This window comes from Nothoprocta perdicaria, unplaced genomic scaffold (assembly GCF_003342845.1).
Source record: "Nothoprocta perdicaria isolate Ctin4 unplaced genomic scaffold, notPer1 scaffold_253, whole genome shotgun sequence".
In the NCBI taxonomy this organism is placed as follows: Eukaryota; Metazoa; Chordata; class Aves; order Tinamiformes; family Tinamidae; genus Nothoprocta; species Nothoprocta perdicaria.
This window is the reverse complement of record NW_020455481.1, coordinates 607,917-631,597: the sequence shown is the minus strand read 5'-3', so window position 1 is coordinate 631,597 and position 23,681 is coordinate 607,917. Positions and strand designations below refer to the sequence as shown.

Here is a 23,681-nt window from a genome sequence, read left to right as displayed (position 1 = left end):
TCCATGGAGCCTGGCGATCTGAGAGAATTCTCAGGCATTTCTATAAATTAAGAGGATGCCATTCCACTCAGCTACAGGAAAGAAAAAAGAAAAAAAAAAAAAAAGAAAGAAAGAAAAAGATTTTTGCTTTGCCAGCAGCTGGACAGCAGGGAGTCCAAGCAAGCCTGGGGAATGAAGCATGAATAGAAGTATGTGTATGTATAACTATTTGAAGAAAGATAAGGTTAGTAGAAGAACAGGATGCGTTGAGTACCCCATCCTCTATGAGCATCCCATTAAGATCATAGGACATTGATGCGCAACTTCTCCCACCCTCAGGAAGGCTCTTTTTCTAACCTGACTGTCTCAGACTAAAGAACAAAGATTAAATCAGCAGTGTCACATAACAACTCACAGAACTGGGACGAGATGAAGAGTAAAAGATCTCAATACACATCAGCTCTTAAAAAGTATATCCAAAATGAGGACATGGTCACCCAGGAACCTAGGATATCTGATGAGGACTCGATGCCCAACATCCCTTATTCTCCATGTCATCACAATTAATGCTGACCAGATTGACTGGACACTCACAAAATTATCTAAATGTTAAATATAAGAATGAAAGCTGGGGCCAATCTGCCTTTCTTTCTTGCATGTTCTCCCATTGAGCACTGCTATGTAAGCCGTATGATTGAATCATCAATAGAAAAAGATTAAATTAGTAAAAACAAATCAGTTTTCCTCCTTTCACTGTTATATGGATGCAGTAATAAGCAAAGTTCTGTCTAAATTTCCAAATTTATGGAAAAATTTATTCCATAAATATTTATTCCATAAATCTTTATTCCATAAATATTTATTCCATAAATATTTATTCCATAAATATTCCAAAATTCCAAAAATTATTAAACTTTCCTAATATTTTAATTGAAAATAATCAATGACTGTTGTCAGCCATGTTGAGCTTCTTCACTATTGTACATTTTCTAACGTACATTTGAAACAAGAGCTAAATAAGTGGCTGCCTTCAAACTTTACTACATTGTAGGAGAAAACTGGTGAAAACTTTAGTTAACCCTAGCTAATCCAAAATACCTGAGAAATGAGGTGAAGTGAGAAGGATCTGCAGCATTGAGAAGAATGTAAAAAAAGGTATTAAAAGGTATTTCCATAAAATGCACCTACCTGTAGGCACTGTACAATAAAATACAAAGCCCAACAGCACTTTGAAACTTGTATTTTGAAGTATTCAAAAATCGCTTTTTTGAAGCAATTTTTGGTTTTAAGTGGAGATTTAATTTGGTTTTAAGTGGAGATTTACTCTTTTTTTTTTTTTTTTGATCTTTTAGATCTTTTTAGATCTTTTTTCCTTTCTAAATCCCAAGCCTCTCAGACCATAATATCTCCAGGATGATCACCAACTCACAGGTATTTCATAATTGCCATGCTACCAGCCACAGTCCAAGACAATGACCCCACTACTCCACCCACAAGCCCCATTACCTCTTTCAAATCCTGCACGATAGCAGTGAGTCTCTCATTCTCTGCCTGCACGTTGGTGACCACTGCTCTGCTCTGTTTCAGCTCATTCTGCATCTCCAGAATCTTCCCTAGGTAATAAGCTTCCTTTGATGCAGACTCCTGGAGCAGAGTCTCCTCACGTGTTTCACCATCTTCAGCCACTTTGCGGTGAATGGAGAAGGACTGTCCAAATGCCTGCAACAGAAAAAAAGGCACATTATAAAACCACTGAAGCCCTAGAAAAACATTAGTAGGAATGAGCACCTGAGTAACTAGAGGGAATGGACTAAATCTGGCAGTCCCAAACTCTGACCTAATAAACATGGTCTTCACATCTTCCTAGCAGCAGGGGGTCACCATCTCACTTAGCTGCAATGAGGCATCTTGAAGCTATTCTCATTTGCAGTACTGAAATATGGCTCCTATCCAGGCAGCCTCCACTGAGATCAAGATGGTGTATTGCTAACTAGCCATTAATTAGTGCCTGTGGTTAACTCTCCTGAACGAGGCAAAGTGATATTCATCAATTCCTTTATTCTCTAGATCCACAAACTGTGCCCCATTTTGCCTTTCTTTTAAAGCATAAAGTATAGTTTGCAAATCTCTCTAAATTGCTTTTCTTATTCAATGTTACTTTATGCTGAGAACAGGCTTCATAGTAAGAGGAGACAGTGCAAAAAAGGCTTCTCATAAGCTGAAAGAAAGATAAATGTACCAAGCAGTGGCCACCTACATTACTGTTAGCCTAAACATGGAGTTTGACAGTTCTTTTCTTTCATTCCTTTCATTTGTACTTAATGTTCTCTGCTTACTCTTTTGTTCCTCTTTCCTTTGGGGAAATTACCAAAATATTTAAGTGTTCAGGAAGTTCCTGAGTAAGTAGGTAATTCTCAGTCATTTTCTTACTTTTCTTGCTACTGGCTTACAGTGATTAGCTTAATAAGGCAGCAATTCTCAGGGACAGTGTCTGAAGGGATGTTATTCTGCATAGCTCAGAATCAACTTGAAAGAGAGCAAAGTACAAGCCATGACAGTAGAAATGATGGAGATATCATTTGGCTATCAAAGACAGAAGAAAAAAAATGTAAGTACAGAAAAGCAAAATCTTTTTGTCTGAATTTTTAATCTTTAAAAACAGATACCTGGTCACAAATCATACAGCCTAACTCAGGAGAAAACCTAAAGAAGTAAGCCAATATTAAGAACATCTAAAGTAGGAAAAACTCTCATATCTTAACTGAGAGAACATACATCCCATACATCCCATACATCCACTGAAAGACTGTGATTTTATTTTTCCTACTTAGGAAAGAGATGTAGATATGGTAGTAGCTTTTCTTTCAGCAGGAATTGATTTCTGCCCGTACCTACCAACCACACAGCACGTAATACATTTGTTCTCACTGGTGACGCTGGTCTCCTTTGCCTCGCCACCAAGAAGAACCACTTGCCAAATGGAATTCTTTGTTTTACTGGCGGTATTTATAGCCTTTCAGAACACATTCAAAGTTTTACTGGCACCAGAACTGAAACAGTCCCTTAAAAACTTCAAAGCACAACCCTGCTCAGAACTTTGCAGCTTTTAAGTCTACTCTACTTGGAGAATTCTGTGAACTCAGCATTAAAGGATTCTAAAAATATTCAATAATGTATTAACCCAGCTGTCTTCTTGAAAGACTGCAAATTACCGAAATAGCAAGCATCAGCAACTTGCTGGATAGGATTTTCCAAATAACAAGAAATTCAATTTAACGAAACTCTTTTCCACTGATTCAGTCACTACACCTATGAATCTAAGACAAGTGTTTCAGAAACATTGCTAATAAATTACATCTCACAATTTATTCTTACATTAAAGTCGTATTGTGCCTAATTTGAGCTCTAAGCAAAAAGCACCAACCTATTAAAGATGAAGATAGATATCCAAGATAAAAATAATGGGCCACATATCCAGGGGGAAATCAAAATACAGAACCAAACAGCATGTGTGACAAATGGCTAGAGCATCTCATCATCCTTGAAGAAATGGGACCTGGAACCCCCTCTTTCACAGGACTGGACAGTTAAAATCCTATAGATAGAAACCCCACAGAAACCCCGTAGAAGCCCAAGCACATAGCAATGATGGGTTTCTAGGAACATACTATGTTTTCCTGAAATAATTTCTCTTTACTTAGAGCTCTGCTCCCTTTCAATCCGCAAAAAAGGCAAGCAAATAAAAATCCTGTGTTTATCAAACTGCCCTATGAACATAATTTAACAAAACAATTCATCCAAACAAATCTGTAATTATTATTTATACATAAAATCTGTTTCTTTGTTTAGCTCAATAGCACTGAGAATGTTTTCTAGAATCACTGCAACAGCCAGCATATGGCACCTAAGTAAAAAGGAAGCCTCATTATTGAATCGAACATTGCTCTCCATTTCGCTCCTCCTCCAATCTCAGAAACAAATATGTATTTCTAAAATGAGAGTAGGACAATGGATTGCTAAAGACATCTCGACTTCTTAGAAGATGAGTGAAGTCACTGAGTTCTAGTTGCACCATACCAGAGCAGTCCATATAGTCTTTTATTTAAGTTAAATCATTTAATTCGCTAGCTATTTTGCGAAATATATTTTTAAAAGCAATTATGAATTGTGTTGATTCTCGTTTGGATTTTTGTGCTAATCGTCAATATTCTAATATACATGTCATGCTATATACTTGCTCTTGCACAATACAACTTCACACCATGGTTTAAATCCTAATATTTGACATATATGAGCCCTACATAGGAAGGAAAAGGCAAATGTAACACACATACAGTGCATAAAAGCATAATCACAATGACAAGTTTTTAAATAGAAATTTTACCCTACAAGGTTGGACATCAAATTACTGTGTACATTCTTAACATTTCTTTGCACTGCAGAAAGTAGCTGAAAATCATTCAGGATTTATTTCCTAGGAAACTGAATTTTAATACTATTGTGTATTATTTGACTTCTTTCTTAAACTCCTATCAATATGTTAACATTTGAAGAAGAAAAGAATGAAAGGGAAATTATGCAACTCCATGCCTCAAGGGGAGAAACACACGGCATGCTGTCTTCTAATTGAAATGTAAGCAAAAGCTCCACAGGAATGCCAAAGAGTTACCACTTTCCAGAAATACACATTTAAGGACTTCCCTGGAACTACTCACTTTTATTGAGCTATACAGCAATACTTTTAAGGTTGTAACCAGGTATTTGTTCTACTCTAAGTTAATACTTAGAGTAATATGTTTTCCAATCTACAAAACCTTGGTATGATATAGGTATGGATATAGGCATGGACATTGCTGTATGTTGCAAATAACTGCGTACACCTACTTCACTGAAGTCATCCCTGTAATGGGACAAGCCAGCCACCTTCAAATCTGTCCACATCAACCAACCTTGCAACTGACACAACTGTCTCCCAATATTCAGCCATTTCCAGCCTGAATGTGACAATCTAACTCAAATCAGCATTTTATACATCTCACACGATCAAAAACATATGCAGGCTGCAGCCTCAAATGACCAAGGGCCACTCTGTGCAGTCTCCACAAGTACCTCATACATATGTCAGCCAGCAAAGAGCCAAAAGGTGACCAGAAGCAAGGACGTTCATATTGCAAAGAGGACCAGTAATGGATAAGATCTGAACTTGGGGGAATTTGGCATCAACAGAAGCATTTACTGTGGTGACCTGGATGCAAATGGCACCTGCATCAGGCATGGAAGCAAGACCAAGCAGACGAAGCTCTTTCAAAATTTCATAAGGTTGCAACCAGGCCTACAGACTAATGAAAAGCTTATTTGAGTTTAACTCAAGTGTGGCATACAAACTAGCTTGTTGAACATATCTGAGTCTATTCAATACGGGAACATACCACCATGTTATGGAAATCTGACTGGATTTCCTTGCTGCAGGCAAGGCTGAAGCACCATGCAAACATATATCAGACGTTCCCTGTTCTCATCATCGAATAAAATGTCAATATTTTTGTCAGATATTTACAGTGAAGGGATACCTTCACAACCAGGTTGGCTCCTAATGAGATGCTGCTGTTTCTGCCTAGAAGTACCATGTCATCTGCATTGCTACCACAGCTGTCCATATGGGCTTCTTCCTAAACCAAATTCCAGGAATTGCCAGGGTAGCAAGAGTGGGGCCACACTCTTCCATGCCTTTCCAACATTTCAGGTGGATCAGAACAAGTGTGTTAACGTATGCCACAGAGCTCTCTGTTACTGCTGAAGAAGTTACCTGCAGAAGCAAAGCACTCTGTGGTAACCACAGGAATGGTTCCCAGACTAAATGGTTTGTATTGTTTCTGTGATGGTATCTCCAATTGGCACTGTACTGTCCCTTGGAGATATATTACTTAATTACCTCAGTTATCTTCAGTATGATGCTGCCTTGCTGTAGATATACACTGTCACTTGTGATTACTCATGGAAGCCTCTTAGAATTCTCTCTTGGTCCCATGGTGGCCTTTAGTTTCAGCAGTCAGATTGCAGAGTATTTTTGACAAGTGCATCATCTTCCAAATTCAAATCTAGACTCAGACATGGCTGTATGACTTCTATCAGCCATGAACACCGAGATATTTTAATCATTTTGACAGAGACTATCATAACAGAGACCAATCCGAACTTCACACTATGATACCTCAAGTCGGCTTGAAAGAGTTACATGATGCTACCAAGTATTTTATATATATAGATATACATATACATATATATATATACACACACATATATTGAGAATTGAGGAACTCATAATAGTATGATGACTTTTTATATCTTAAAACTTCAAGTTGGAAAATGAAGAAACAACAAGCCTTAAACAATGATTAAATATTAGTTTGATATTATTATTATTAAATATTAGTTTGAGCACATCACAAAGGATATATATAGTGCCAGGTACAAGAAAATGGGCCAATTTGATCAGACAGGAAGGGGTAAAAGTTTCAGGTAAAGGCCCTTCGTCACTGAACTCAGAATAACCCCTGAGGGAAATTTTAACTTGAGAATAAAACTGGCATGAAATAAATAATGGATAAAAGTGATACAGATTTTTGAAAGTGCAGTTGAAAGATATGACTGATACAAACAAATAATATCTGCATGAATATTTATACATGAAATATAAACTGCAATGAAAATCTAGTGTGCAGTGAGTGACATGAGTGATCTTTGTGAAGTGAAAATTATATTTAACACAAAAAAAAAAGAGAAAAGAAGCAAAAAGCCTAATTTGGGTATAGAAAGCAGCACATACACAAAAGATCATCTAAAAACAGAAACAAGTAATGAAGGATGTTATTTCTGAGTTTCAATTTTATTTTACTAGCCACCTGCTGGGGCAGGACTTCTCAAGCACTTGCATAGAAACGTACCCCTCCAGACTGGGATGATTAATGAGCAATACAACATCACTTGACTGCTACCAAGATGAGCAGGCAAACAATTAGTTTACCTTCATGACATTTACTGTAGTTTCCCCCAATGCATAATGCAGCAGCACCCAGCTTGTTCACTTGATTACCTGTTTCAGCTGTGAACTCGCTGCAAGGCAGCATGCATTATGCATTAGTTACCTCCACACAGCTAGCACAGAGGAAGGGAAGAAGCAGGCTGGGATTATCCAAGACAGCAGCATATATCCTAGGCACACTCCAGTAACTCACCAATATGGAAATCTTTGCCAGAGATGCCTCACTGGAGTTCATCACTGGTGCAAGCCTTATTTTGTGGCACATCTTGAACACCAACTTGTGCCCAGGCACTTGCTTTTGTTCACCTGGTTGTTCTCCCTGTGCCCTCATCCTTTAGAGACTTTGACCGTCCAAGGATTGTGATTTATTCCTGAAGAATAGAGTAAGTAACCCAAAGGCCTCCAAATCTGACTAGTGTTTCTTGACATTACTGCAAAGCAAATAGTAATACCCTTGCAAAAATGATTAGTGGTTTAAAATTGTATCATATGGGGTTTTGAGGGTTTTTTTTTTTTCTTAAAAGATGGGAAAACTTAAGACTCTAAAAGACTCAGATTACACCTTCATGCAACTGGCATGTCCTGCTGTTGTTCATTTAAGATGACTGGGAGAGGTGAAGAGACTTTCTTTTGGAAGCTGATATTAACAAATAGGAGGCTCCAAATACAGATCATCAGCATATTGCCCTGAAAACAAAGACAGATGTATGTTTAGTCGGAATGGGGCAGGAAGAAAGAGATTTATTAGGTACTGACTAGATAGTGCATGTGAGACAGACAACCCATGCAGAGAAACAGATTGAAAACTCAGAAACAGATTGAGAATACAAAGTGAATCAGCATGTGCAGACATACAAGAAAACCTGACAATAGACTTTGGGGGTTTCAGGCTAGCTTGGTGTGGTAGCTACAGGAGTGTCCCATTTGTCCAGTTCCTCTCGCATTCAAGAGAGCAGGATGCTGAACATTCCTACAGATGGATAGGAGACAAAAGATGCTGAACCCTATCTCAAATTTCTCTTTCAACTCAGAGCAGCGAACACAATTTCTAGACTTAACTAGTCACTGATCAACAGAAATACTAAGAGAAATGATCAAAATTCAGTTATGCCCAAGCAAATGTCTAAGCACAGGTCATTTCATAATTTCCAGACTGAAGAAGATGACCAATTTTGCTTTTAAGGCACACAACTTCCATAAAGCTTTTCTTGGTTTTGTTTAATTTAAAAATATATATTTTCCTTTATTTACCCCAATTGTTGGAGAAAGTTGCTACAAGTATTGCAAAAAAAAAAAAAAAAGTCAGAAATAAACTGAAATAAAGTGGTGTTTCCTTATTTGTTCTTTGTTCTTGTAAGATTGGACAGCTTTAGGAAAAGAGCAAAAACTAAACTTTGAAGGATGGTTTCAATCTGTTTTTTGCTTCGGGCATTCGATATGACCTTAAGCAAATTATTCCTCAATTTCCTATTTGAGAATGTAGATGACGAGCAACTACACAAACCAGGGCTGTTATGATACAGGCAGTCATGATCCAAGATACTGTGGTTATAAGAACAGTACAAATAAGTGCAATAAAGCTGTAAACATTATCTGGATATGTGGTTTTAATACCTTACAAAGACAAAAATAATTAATTAAGCTCATTTCCAAATACCTGCATACTTAATCTACACCACTAGTAATGGAGTTGGTACAACACTAAGGTCATATAATTTAGTATCTGCATATGAAGTATTTAACTTGCTAAAAAGACTTGCATACCAATGTGCAAGAGGTTTTATCTATGCTAGAAATACTGAGGATATCCATGGAAAATATACATAACGTGCAGACTGTTTACAGACACAGAAGTATGGCACAAAATGCAAACAAGTCATAGTATTTTCCCCAAGGAAGCTTTGGATAAAACCGTGCGCAGCGTGGACATCTTCTGTTTGTTCTCAATAGATCCCTACGGTGCCTATAAGCCTGTCAAAATTCATACATCAGATGCTCATCAACAAAGCCTTTGGAAAGGACTGGGGAAATGGCCATTTACATGCAACTCAGCTACAGACACTGCCATGCTTCTGCAGCCCGGGTATACATTGTGCTGATTTCAATCAATATGTCATGCTGTGAGGCTCTAGGCACCCAGGCAGAATCTCCAGCTTCTTTTTTTTTTAAATAAAGAACAAAAGATATTCCTAAAAGTGTCAGTCAGAAAACATTTACAGACAACAAAAGGAAAGCACTAGCATCTGAATGTTCGTTTTCATAGTATCTTCATCATTCATCAGCAATCCCATAAATGGGGAGTGAATAAGAATCCCCATTTAATTGCTTTTAACGGCACTCAAGATGAGGATATAAATTCTCTTTCTGAAAAATCCCTCTAGGCACAGAAAACACAAAAAGGGAAAGCCTGCAACAAAGAAAGCCACTTATCTACAGCACAACTAATTAGGTTTATGATTGTTATTTTAAGGTATCTCAATTTAAAATGAATACAGTCAATAATAAAGCTATTTCTATAAACAGCATAATTCACACATTAATAAACCATAAATGATTTGAAAATTTGAACCAATGTCTAGGCTGGTACTTATAGTTCACACCATCATCCTGCCAACTTCTCCATCCCCAGCTATAAAAAACAGGACAATTTAAACCAGCAGAAGCATTGTCAGAATAAAACAAGCTTCCTTTTTTAACAAAATGTGCCTGAAATATGAGATGGAACATGACTTTCATGGAAGCCCTGTTACCTTTGTTATAAACGACAAAGTAAAAACTTTAATTGAAGCTTACTATTTTTCTACTTTGTTCCTAAGTACGGAATGGCCACGATAATCGCACTTCCTTCCCTCATTTGTTTGAATATGGTTTCAAGGAAAGTGTGCTGAAGTTCAAATCCTTTCGAGTTATGGAAACACTAGTTATTTCACGCTAGCTCCCCACACGTAAAGTCGTACTCTATATTAAAAGCTTTTTTCTTTTCATCCATTTTGGATGTGTACTAAGCCATGTTGCTAGGAAATAGCGAGAGCGATCTGCAAAGAACAGTAATTGCATTCCACATGGTTGCTGCTCATGTTGCAGTATTTCTTCTCCTGGAGAGAATTTTAGGGACACACTTACATAGGGAAAGATAATTTCCAACAAAGGCAGAGAAGCAAAAACTGGATGCAGCAAGGAAGCAGAAAGCTGCTAGGAACAGACGAATCCTATTCCAAAGTCCACTGCAGATGTGAAGAATATGCCTCAACGCATATGCAAAAGGTGGTAAGAAGAAAACTGCAGTTTTATTATCATAATATTATGTCTGTGCTATCTATCCATTGTATTCATAGAAATTAAATAACTATAATTACTTTCTAATGCATCCTCTCTAGAGGACAGAACTACTTGCACACCAGGAGCCTACCTGCTTACTGAATCACCTGAACCATTTAAATCAGCTGAGCCTCACTCCAGGGGGGATTCTGCCATTTGGACTCGGATTTTGAGGGAAAGAGTATTTTTGCACTACAGATCTGCAGAGCTACCTGTGTTCAGAGGGAGCTCTCAGGAGATACCTCCCTCAGCATACGTAAGGCCTTACACTATAGAGCTGTCCGGTAGCATATTGCTCAGGAAGCTAAAGATTTAAACTGACTGTGAAAGGTTGCAGAAGACTTCTGCAGCTCAAATGATAAAATAGAAAATTAAAAGGAACACTGATCAATGCAAAGCAGCACACTGGAGGAGTGGAGAACAGACCTAACCCAATTTTAGGCTCAAAGCCAAGCTGAGTGTTGAAAGTCTTTCAGACTCTGAGCAACAGCTACCTCTGAAATCAGCCCTAATTCAAGCAAGGAGGTGGTCAAGATGAACTTCAGAAACCTCTTCTAAACTACATTATGATTAACTGAGCAATTTCATATGTTGGACTGACAAGCAATGCCCTTCTCATGGGTCATACACTTGAAAGAGCTGTGACTCATAACTGGTCATGTTTTAAAACAAAGGTCATTTAAAACATAAGTCATGTTTTAAAATATTCTCAACACCTATCTAAGAATGAAGATCCAAACTGTTGTGATTTTGTTGTATAACAAATCTGACCATTTTGAATAAAACGGAGTGTATAAAGACAGGGAATGCCAGCATTGGGAAAGTTGATTTCAAGCATAAATGGGCCTTTGTTTTATTTTGTTTTAACTCAGAGTACCAACATTACGAAACAGTTTTATTGCAGCAATCAAAAAATGAGTCCCCAAGAAGGAGACTCGATCCGAGCCAAACTCCCAGTAACCAAGCAAAACTTAGATCCAGTTGATAGCAACTAAAGTAGCAAACAATGATCTTACAAACCGTTAAAACATCCTAAGTATAGCTGTACTTATAATGCATGCATCTTTTACAAATTTAGCAGACACGAGTACTTCAGTTAAAGTCTTAATTTAAGTGTTGCCATTCGCGTTCCTATTGCCTCTAATTCTTCCTCCTAATTGTTGGCACAGCAATTCTGCCTGCTCCAAGGGTGATCTATAGGAACGCACTTTCTCCTTGTGACCACTCACAACATGCTTAATGCCAGCACGGGCAACTGGAGCCAGGCTTAAGCACAAGTGGTCTGTATAACAGAGGACAAGGAAAAAGCTACACCATCTAGTTTTTTAAGCTGTAGCATTTAAGTTGTTGTAGGGGGCACACAATAACTTCTGGAGTAGTAATATTTAAAGCAGAAGTTTAGAAGGAGAAAGACAGATCTTTCAGGCATTTCTGCTGCATCAGGGGATTGTAAAATCTTTTTAAAAATCTAAGTTAGGAAAAAAAATCTATATAAAAGCATGCCTTGGAAACCAGAGACCAAAATGATAGACTTTGTTATTTATTTCCAGGGCAAGGTGTAATCAGAGTGCTGCCAAGTACAGATTTGCTGGGGGGAACTCGGTGCCTGCCACCACACACACACACATCTGTGTGTATTACAAAGTCCTATTGCAGCTGGGGGCTTACTGCAATGGCTCTAAATCTCATGCCTCTAAAGCCAAGGAGGTTTTAAGGCACGTGGTGGTTTTGCTAACCATGTTTCAGCACAACAACTTGCCTACTTACTACAAAAAGAGCAAGTTTGCCATTTTAGTTGCCCAAAGTGAAGATAGTGAGGAAAGCAGTTTCGTATACACTGCTGATCAGAGGATCTACTAAGGAGGAAAAGGAAAGGGATTCATCTGACATATGAGATTGCAGAAGAAGACAGGGAGCCTGGACTCCTCTCAGTATATTTGCACTGGATGTTCCTGTCTAAAACTAACCTAATGCTAAACTGATGAAGACAGACCATGTCCCATACTCTCCATTGGCATATCCGTGTGTTTGAGATCGACCAGGCTTCAACCAGTCACTCAACATGAGCAAGAGATAGAAGTTTGGCCAAGCTTCATGAGCAAAAGGCAAGAAAAATCTGCCATCTAAGCCATTTGTCCTGGTGTAGCTGACCCCGTGATTTTGCTTAGAGACTCAGTTGTCCCAAGTATTAGTTTCTTTTTACTGTATGAACAAGGAAAAAGGTGGCTGTAGTGATGATGTGTTTTAAAACAATAAAGAAGATCTTCATGGGATGATCACAATTCAGCAGCTGGCTTCTTGGGTTACAAGCACATCTATAGTATGTACCCATCTTGCATCAGCTAAAAGCAGAATCTGAAATATTTTTCAGCCTTATTCTCTGACACAGAGTTAGATGTATGATACTGCCTAGTTGTAATACTGCCTAGTGATAAAAATTCCCATTTGTGAAATGAATTGTCTCCCAGTAAGCAATTTGCAAAGGATAACAAATTTAAAAGGATCATATTCTTCTGCTTTGTCAGCAGCTTTGTTCAAGGTGACCTGTCTTTCAGATTGTAAAATAATTGCATTAGAATATGCAAACCAAGCACCCATGACTTATCCCCTTCTACTGAGAAAATACCGGAGCTTTCACTGGTGTCAACAGAGCCAAGATTTCACCCCTAGGTATTTATTTTTGGATAGCATACAACATTCTGGCTCATGATTTACTCTATTTGATCATGCAAAAGCCAAAGCAGAATCCATAAGTAGCTTAAGCAACTGTAATGTCTTTAAAAATAACAAAATCAGCTTCACGGGCACCAGATTTTTTCTTTCAGATCCTTCCTTCTCCCAACAGCTGTTTTCGTGGAATGTGAAGTCCCCTTTCCTCGCTTACCCCATGCCCTGGGGAGCGATGCCCACACTCCTGCTGAACAGCAGATCAGCAACACAGACAGCAAAACACTATCATCAGCAGCTTGCAAGAGAGTGCTTAGCTTGCAAGATAAATCCGCTGTGATACCGGACATTAGAGCTTTCCTTTTCTCTTTCAGAAAGGAAGCTTTCACTTGTCTCCAAACTCAATACTTCAAAAATAGCAGCAGTAACATTTCCAGGCCAAATCAGAATGAAAGTTTCAATGACTTCCACAAATTTTTCAGGTGAATTCTCTTTCTACCTTATGGCAGAACAATATGCAACAGAAATACTGAGATTGGCGTGAATTAAGTCTAAACAAAAATGTGTTTGTGTATGCGTGAGCACACTGTCAGTAACAGGAGACTATGGGTTAAAAGGCAAGACAGTGATTACTTGCTACAGAGCATCGTATGTGTGATTTCATGCAAAAGAAAAAGAAGAACAAACTGACCTGAAGGTAACGTGTCAAGTGATGAAGAACAGAACTAGGGCCATAAAATATCCAGATAAGGAAAACAAGAGAACTGTAAGATTTTGCGTTTAGAATGTATACAGGGCAAAACAAAATAGTGAGACACAGTATTAAAACTAGCATCTACTCCTAAGACATACAGGCAAACAACAGTTTGTCACCATCAGTCAAGAGGAACCCAAGACACATGATGTGGCTCAGTACCTGGTGTCCCCTGTCTCTCGTCACATGCAGATGATCCTAGCCTGACTACTTGGGCACACATGTACATCTCAGCCCTTGTAACAAAGTGGTGAGAGAATGAGTAAAGAAATTGGCCAATTTAGAGATTTTGTAAAATAAATACTACCTTCCAGAAGACACCAGCAGTTTGCCTGGCTTTGAGACGGCACTTTTTGGAGTAAGTCTCTCAAAATTAAATCTCACTGCAATACTTCTTCATGCTACCTGCAACTACAACTGTCTCTAGTTTGCCCAGTGAAGCTAACATATCTGCTAATTTGCTCTAGAGGCACATACCACAATTAGCCAGTGTCAATCCATCCTTCATCATTTGCAGGCAAATGCCATTTATTGTTAGCCTCTTATAATGGAAATTTCTTAGCAGAGTATATGAAGAGCATTTCATACTTAATTCGTTAAATGAAGAAATCCTATCAGAGCATGGTTTCGGAAAGAGTTGAAGCAGAATTACAGGGATGCTTGTTCTCCATTCATTATTTTATGGACAGAGAGCCTTTGAAGGCTATCAGGCAAATCCACGTTGGGAAGAGTTCTAAGTCAATTGAGCCATTTGTAACATCAGAAGGAGACAAAGATGACTCCCTCTTCACTCCCTCTTTTAGCCAACTCCTCAAAGGGCTAGCGGTTCCTTTTTCTAAACCAACACGCATATGAAACATCTCGAATAACCTGATCTTCTGAACTACAACACATCTACAGCTGTATCTGTTGGAAAAACACACCCATGGAAGAGGATGCACAAGGCGATAAATGCACTGCATCAGGGAAAAACACATTTCTTCAGCAGGGAGTTCAGATATAGCCTTCTGACAGAATACGGACATTTATGACTCTAATTATTATTTTTGCTGGTAATCTAGCAACCAGTCTTTTGAAGACAGCAGTGACTCCTGACTATTCACCTGTGCTAATATACAGAGGTGATAAAGGTAAATAAAAATTGAATAAAATAACTAATGATGCAGTCTAACAGAATATATTTGAATCTGTGCCGTTGAACAGTTCTTCCAGAAATGAGCTAGCATGCCATAATTCAATAATGTAATATCTGCATAGATGTCATGCTAGACTCAAAAGTCTAACACATACTTAGGTTTTCAGAACGGCGTAACAAGAGATCATGGGGGAGAAGCAAGTGAAGTGCAAAACGTTAAATGTTTAAGATATTTGGCTGTTTGAAAATATTTCAACAATTGAGACAGACCTGCTGTCACAGCAGAGTACTTATCAGGAAGCAAGTCCGAATCGGTCAAAAGGTTAAATGTCTGAACCACGGGGAGAATTACAGAAGGCAGAAAACTAATTCATTAGATCCCAAGATAATGATGTTTCACTGCTGACCTTGCCTAAACAATGCAGAATACCAATAATATTAGAATGACAGCTCACAGTAACAAGGTTTTGAAAAGCTCAGAGTACAAAGATAACCCGTAAACCACAGGAAAAAAAAATAGCAATATTTGATGAAACTACTGATAAGTCAGGTTTCTTGAGACAAAAAGCAATGATAATAACTAAGAAGAAAGGGTCCATACTTACTCTCAAGACACCATCATAACCTCAATCTGAACAACGGCAAATATTAGGTGTTCAACAAAACTCAAGGCCTGGGAAATACGATCAAATTGTTGCAAAAGTATTAAAATTGGTGGATTAGTTATAACATGAAGTAATAGAAACAGAAAATATTTTAAATGGTACCAGAGAGGCATATAGTTCTAACAAATGCTTTTCATGAAACAATCACTTTTTAGCTACCTTGTAGAGAAGTCACCTATGACTGACAGCTTAATTTGAAGAACGTTGATTTCTTGCTGTGAAAAACATCAGTTAAGGACTGAGAAGCACATTATCCTGCTGACACCTTTCTGCAGAAGCAGCACTGCACGTTAGTGCCCAGCCTGGCACTGAGGATCACTCAGATCCACTGACTGCCCTCTCCTTGGCCAGCCACCTTCTGGAAGAAATCCACACTTCAATGCTGTGGACTCCTCTTGGTTATGTTGTCATCACAACACTGTCTTAAGTAGCGGGGAAGCCCAAACACACTTTTCTGTTGCATTAAGTAAAACTGAACTAAAAATACCCGTCAAATTGCATGAGGGGAACACATTTCAGCCCTTTCATTTCTGTTTGTAGGAATGACCACTCATAACCTAGTTCCATTTTATTTTAAAGAGCCTGGTTTGTCTATCAAAAAAGAGATATCATTTCACAAAAGTTGAAGTCCCATTTCAAGGGTAGAAAATGCCATGCAGTAAAAACAATTTAATTCAAAAGAAAAATCTAAGCAAAGGCTAGACATGTATAAATGAGAAATGCAGTGCATATTTTAGGAAACAATGGTAGAACAAGTCATGAGCAAAAACAGTAATAGTTTCATCACTATTACCAACTGATTACTAAGAGACGTTATTTGAATCCTCTCCTCTCCCCCAAAGCAAGAAATCACTGAATTATAATCTAAAAATAACAAAACACAAGCCATGTAAACCTATGCCAGTGCATGGATAGAAGTCATCAACAAACTGTTAGAAAGAATTTCTTTCTATAGGTATATGTATCTCTACTTATATATATCTTTATACTGCTGTGTAACACATTTCCAGAGACACCTGAGAAATCTGGGAATCCAGAAGGAAGTATGTATACGTGACCAAAAAGATATCTTGAACTAAGCATAGAAAAACATCATGCAGTACCACCCCTCAAAGCAATGCTAATCTGGTTCTGAGCCAAGTTAGCTATGTTATCTTAGTTATGTTATCTTGATTAGCAAATACATCTGAAGAGAACAGAAATAGTTGCCTTTACAGATCTCTAATACAAATACTAAGACTGGTATGAATGAGGTATGAACAAAAGTATGTGTGTAAGCACCATAAGTGGAAAAAGAATTAGAAGAATTGCCTGCACTGATAAGTAGAAACTCAGATCACAGCATGAAAATGGAGGAACATGTTTTCACTAGGCCCAGAAGACTTGTTTTCTCATAGGACCACAGCACAGACGACTTGTCTGGGGAAAACCCGGGTAACACAATGAGGGCAGCAAGGCTGCAGTCATCACCTGGGCCATCCTTTTCTCCTGAGGCCAACCAGAAGAGAGACTCTAGTGCAAGAGGAGAGAACAAACAAGAAGCAGTGAATGCACCTAAAGGTTATGCAGGCTGCAGCAAGCAGAAGGCTGAAGCAAGTGGATTGTGCCATAGCAGCTATTGATCTCTATCTGGTATGAAACACCTGACTAAAAAATAGCTTGCAGATGCCAATCACAGAATCCAATAGATACTATGAAGGCTCAATCAATCTCATCTACCACATCACACACAAGCTGTACCACTTGGGTGTACCCATCATGTGTGCAGAATCATAGAATGGTTGACGTTGGAAGGGAACTTTAGAGATCATCTAGTCCAACCAAGTATGAATAAATGAAATCTATGAATGAGTGAGTCCAAGTGGGTCAAGTCAATTACACTAATTTTGTGACATAATATCACCTTTCCCTTCCATAAAGTCCACAGAGCAGTTTTGTTACAGCAAGCTCCTGGTGGACAGTGTACAGAAAAACAGTATGCCAGTTTCAGAAAAATAAGAACTGTGAAGTCTGGATGTAACACTGATAGAGAACACATGCAGTCTGCACAATAGGGGCTGCTGAAAACCTGAGGGCAGGAAGAAGATGCTTATATTGTTATCACAATCTCACTCCTGTGGTGTCAACAGCCTAAGCATTTAACAGGAGGGAAGTTGTTTCCCTTTCACCTTTTATCTGCAAGGCAGTTTCAAATATCTGAATAACCTACATGAGTGAGAATTACTGTATTACCCAAGGGGCAGGGAATAGTAATAGAGGGAAACTGACTGAAAGGGACACCACCTTTGTCTTGTCATCTTTCAGATGGGGTAAAAACAAATTTTCACACAGAAGCACAGGACTCTTAGAAGGGTCCCAGGTCAGGGACAGATGATATTGTCTAAGAGCAGCTAGGAAACGCAGGGTGGATTTTTGATGTTAACATCAAGTGGGGAATTAAGCCAGGAGCATAGGAAGAGCCTAAGACCATGTCGTTGCACACTGTGGTGCATAACAGAGAGAGGGAGAGACAAAAATAGAAGGAGCTAAGAAAATAGGATAAAAAAAGGCTGAAGCAGCATAAGAGGCAGCAAAAATAGGACACAAGCCCTGTACGCGGAACTGTGGATGTTGAAACAGAAGGTAATAGAATACATGTCAGAAATGTAATACAATAGCAGAAAGATTATGAAAAATGGCTACGCTAAAAGATATCTACAAAAAGAAGTGAAAAAAGAGGTAACCATCTTTTTTAAAGGGAGGACAAAAATTAAATAGAAAATGAAGTAAAGCAGAGGTGGCTGCTTGACTTGAGTTGGAAATGAAGAGCAATCTAAGGAAGAATGTTGACTTCATACTAGGCAATAAAGCAAAAGCATCTCAAAAAGCAAGCTAGAAGCACAAACAGCTACAGTAGCAAAAAAACTTTATAACCAAAGCCTACCAAGTCCATTACTAAAAGAGACAGCAGATGATCATGGGCAAAGCAGAATTGAGCAAGTTATTACTCAAGTGAAATTACATGCCAGTCAAGTCAGAACTTGAGGAAAAGATGCTAGTTTTTTAAATAGGGATACATGAATGATTTGCAATGCAGGGGTTAAATATAGATGAAAATCAAATTGCTCAAGCAACCACAATACCAGATTGTCGACAGAGTTGTGCTCAATTCAGGAATGCAGACTAATCCAATAACTAAAAATGAGCTAAGAAGATAGACTTGATGCCTTGCAGTACTTCAAAAGCTTTGCTGTGTTATCAAGATTGCTTTTATGTGCATCCTTCAGAGCTCTCATTTTCTTTTTGCTCTTCACAGTGAAGCGACTACTGGAGGCTGCAGCCCAGTTTGTGCTCAAGGACAAGAGCAAGTATAATTATAAATGACTGAATTTTCAAACCAGAAGTACATGAAGGATTAAGTTACCTCTTAAAGGTGATTATAGGCCTAGGAAACCTAGCAGAAATTAGGTTGGGTGAGCGTGTAGATAATATCTGAAGGGATGAAAAAATTGAAGTTTTTTTTAAAAAGAGGATGTATTATGCTCTTTTATAAAGAGAATAAAGAAAAGCCCATTTAAGTGGCAGTGTATTAAGGACTAGAGGGGTCAAACAAGATTGATGGGTACCTGGTAGCTTGGGTTAAACACTGACCCTGTCCTTAAAGAGATGTGAAGATAAACGGCATGAAGTACAAAAAGCAGGAAGAGAATGGGGTCATATGCTATGGGGGAGCATATCTGGGGAGAAGATACATCTCTCTGAGATACGAAGCAAGTGCTTGCTGAAAACTATGAGGAAAATGAAATAGATTAGTCCATTTAATTGATAAATGCCCCCTCACGATCAGATTAGGGGAACCTGATTTCCTTGGCCTCCCTGGGAAAAGTACTCGACCAGGTTGAGAGGATAGGAACTCATCGTAGTCAAAAGCACCCCCAATATGTTAACTGCTTCCAGAACCAGAGTAAATAGCATTTAAACAAGCTTTGGCACCAGGCGGTATCAGAGGGACTGCATGGAGAGTATTTTTAGTACAATGTGTGGGGACAAATGTAAAAGATTTCTAAAAAGTAAAAAAGTAATTAGCAAGGAAAATAACTATTTTGTGTTCAAATGAAGATGGACCCAAAGCAGCAGAGCAAGCTAAAGTAGGCAGCTTGTTTATAAAGAAAGAAGTTTGGTGTTAGATTCAGCTAATGCATGTCTATGGAGCGGCTTGAATGGAGCCAGTGATAATCGTATTTCCGTGGTTCACTTGCATTAGCCAGCAAGAATGCCTAGCCCAGAAGAAAATAAACCCAGGGACAGCTGAATTAAAGTACTGGTTCAGTCCAACACCTCAGAACTAGAACAAATAGCTCTCGGAAGCTGAAGGGGGATCAGCCTATCACTGGTGATTTAGATGAGTACCAGGTATGCATATAGTATGTATATATGCTATATCATGTTACAGCAACCCTACAGCATACACAGCTCTTCAGTTCGGCCAGTGCTGACAAGCAGACAAACAGTATCCTAAAACAGCAAAAAGTCCTGAACCCAACAGGATAAGCCCTAAATCTTTTGCTGTAGTCACAAGGCCAGGTGTCTGCACTAACAGTTGGAGGGGCAAAATGGTATTCAGCAATATATTTAGTGTTTATATTTTTGCAGTCTCTTCAGCAGAATAATGCTGCTTTAAGTTTACTTTTATGTTCCAAGAGAAGCAGTGCAGCTTTTACTAACATGCCCCAGGGGCTCCATAAAGCACCTGCTCCTCATCTATCTACTGTGCAGCCATTATACTCCTGCCGACAGCTTTCTGTTTAAGTGATTCCTGTCCATAACACCGGCTGGAAAAATGCCGAGTTGGTTAAAAAAACATAAGTATCAGCAAATTAAATTGGACCATAGGAATTGATAAGAAAACCTTGCAAATTCTGGTTCAATCTGAATGTAGAAAACAAAATCTGGATAGTTAACAATCCCCACTGTTGGTGTTATAAAACAATAATTATGGTGTTACCTGCTAAAACCTTTTCAAACAAATTGAAGATGAAGTAGTAATGTAAGTAACAACTCCAAGGACACCTTTTATCACTCTGTTACAGTAGATCAAGGGTAGCAACTCTGGTGAGAACCACAACTACTCACAATATCAGTTGAAGCTACAGGAATTTCCTTCTGGTTGCTCTAGAAGGAAGATTCATTTTCTGAAGAGAAGCTCAAGAACAGGCATGTCTAGGTGTAGAGGTCTGAAGGAGCAAGTGGCAGGAGAAGGGCCATGGCCTCATCCTATAAATAATGAATTAATGTTTACGGAATATATTTGTGCATTAGAGCAAGGTTATTTGTAACTGATCATCTGGGCAAGGCCAGTGCATTCGAAATAGACTGTCCTATCAAGAGGCATATGTTCAAGAGGCATATATAACCAATGGTTATATAACCGAATGGGTCTCCTTCAAAGAGAAGCTTGATTTAACTTGAAAAGAAGCAAGCTTAATCCAATGCCAGCAACATTACTGTAATTGGATAGGTGTTAATAACAAACCAAGAGAGGGAAATTATTTTCTTTGCTCAAGGTTATGCAATATGAATTTCTGGCCACTCTAGGAAACACATCTCAACCATTCTGACAGCAGAGGCAAAGCTGCCACTAGACCATCAGTATGAGACTACAAAACTAAAATGGACCACCTCAATGTTGCCCTTCTTCATCAGAACTGGGTATGTGCATTTGATCTCTTGATATTGTAGTCTGTATAACTAACTAAATATGCAAGCATTGTCCTAAAATCACAAAGGGAAAATAAATTTCAGGTATTTAGCCTACATTTGCCTATGAGGACTAGCTGCAGAGTTTGGATGAGTTTGGATGCAACTGCATTCATGGAACACAAGCTCCTGGTCTCAATAGAAAAATAACTATGAAAATTTATAGCCTTTTTAAACAGCAAATTAAGTTAGTTATTATAATGGTCTTTTTGGGTCTTTGGATTTATTCTTAATAGTCTCACTCTCTCTAGAACACATCTGAAAGAAGCTTTTTAGCCTTCCTCGTCATAAAATTAACATGGAAAATACTGCACTAGTAACTACTGACCTCAGTTAACTGGAAAGTGTTTAGTATCACAGCTATGACAAACATCCTCAACAGCTTACATTTTAACGTGAAGTACTCTCTACTTGATGAGTGTTGTGAATATCCAGGAGTAGAAGTTAGGAATCATCAACAGGTTTCACAGAAACCTGTTGGAAAGGAGTTACATTGGAAAGGAGTTACAAGTTCAGCATAAAAAAGAACAACCTGCTAAACCCAGAACCACTTCCTATGTGACCATGGTCATGTCACATTGCCTCTCTGTGCATCATCCTCCTTTCTTCATTATCTGGCTCCGCTAATCACTTATCAACTAATACAGATGATCATTGCCCTAGATATGTGGAACAGTTCCATATAGACAAATACTTGACTAATGGCCAATAATGTTTCTTACATATGTCTGAATTTAGTCTGAACTCTGCTTACTATATATAAATCACTGGGTGATACTGCACATGCATATTTTTACAGACTAGTCAGGCTGTTTCAGAAAACACATGCAATTGTTTAAGGCAAATCCTGTAGCAGAAGGGTTAGAAATGGTACCACATTTCTGCTATTTAAAACAATTGTGGTCCAAGTAAACAAAACCATAACACTGAAATTACTGAGCCAATTTTAGTACTGGTGAAATAACCTCCTCCTAATTTGAAGAAAATATCCACATTTTTCACCCTAGGTAGCATGGATGTCAAATGTGGCTATTACTCAGATCATAAAGGTTAGTGCATTTCTGTACACAGAATTTAAATTGGCAAATTCCTATTATAAAGAGTAGTTTTGAGATAAACTAATTTGGTTTTGAGCTGTTAAAGCATTGACAATGAGTGATTGCCTGGCTGCCTGCCTCATTATTTCTGCTGAACCAGAAAGAAACCCTTACATTAATAACCGTACATTACTAGAAGCATTTTAAGATAAAACATTACCTATGAGAAGGAACATGCATTAGCACAATCTGAAAGCACTTTACAACGATCACTGACAGATCAGTGGACAGGGGTGCACTAAAAACCACTACCGGTGACATTCAAGATCAGGTTTACTGTGGAGGACGCTCTTAAAGTTACAACGCTTCTCTTTTAAATATAAAAATATGTTCAATCACAACCAATGTTATTGGCACAAAAGTCCAAATATGAAACAAACACATGCTTGAAAAGGGCTAGATTGGACATGTATCTGTTCCTCTTTTTCATGATGGTCCTACCTGCTTTTACACAACTATTACTCACAGATAAATACTTACCACAGAAATCTGATATCGAAGGTTCAGATAGTTTCCTTAAAATTTAGACTAAAGCACTTAGCAGGAGTGGCTTACACCATGTAGGTTTTTGGTGGTGGTGGTGTTTTTAAGCCAAAAAAAAAAAAAAAAAAAAAAAAAAAAAAAAAACACTGTGCAAAGATCGGGCAGTTCTCTATTTATCAGGGAGTTTCCCTAACACTGAAACATTGGGCATTATTCTGCAAGTTACAGGAGAGATTCTTGGAGAAGATATTCTCCAAGATAAAACTGTTTTGAAAAATTTCAACTATGTCACCCAGAAAAGGATAGGACATAGCAGTCATTAGGAAGGCAGAATCAAGACAAACAAATTGCAGCTTACATTTGAGTATGTCACCACAGGCCATAGCCACTATTCTAAGAGATCATAAAATCATAGTCTAAACAACATATTTAAAAACACATTTAAAAATTAGCTTATTCTGAATCATATATAGAAAACTACGTAAGCTACATTTACAGAAGCAGAAGCTAAGTCACAAGAAGATTAAAAGCCTAAATCCATCAGGAAGATTGAGTTCCAGAGGTGCCAACCTTATATTCAGGATCACTTTTTTCACTAGGACTGTAGGTAACTAAAAAGTAGCTTATTCATATACACTTTAACTGTTGGTATCTAACTCTTGATAGCCAAGATCAACAGCACTGGCCAAAATTTCTTGTAATGGATATACAGTATGGAATACAAACAAACACATGCACACGTCTCCTGGTCCTAATGAAAAGATCTAGTGGTATGGTTAGATCTAGTGGTTGGACAGATACCACA

General features: G+C 38.2%; 1 protein-coding gene across 1 annotated transcript in view; it reads right to left on the bottom strand.

The window, feature by feature from the left end:
• The window catches only part of BICD1 (BICD cargo adaptor 1), a 167,048-nt gene that overhangs the window by 79,153 nt on the left and 64,214 nt on the right, over window positions 1-23,681 (bottom strand). The window contains exon 2 of the mRNA XM_026040336.1: window positions 1,486-1,698. Within this exon, the coding sequence (XP_025896121.1) occupies window positions 1,486-1,698 (213 nt within the window). The remainder of the gene's footprint in view (window positions 1-1,485; window positions 1,699-23,681) is intronic.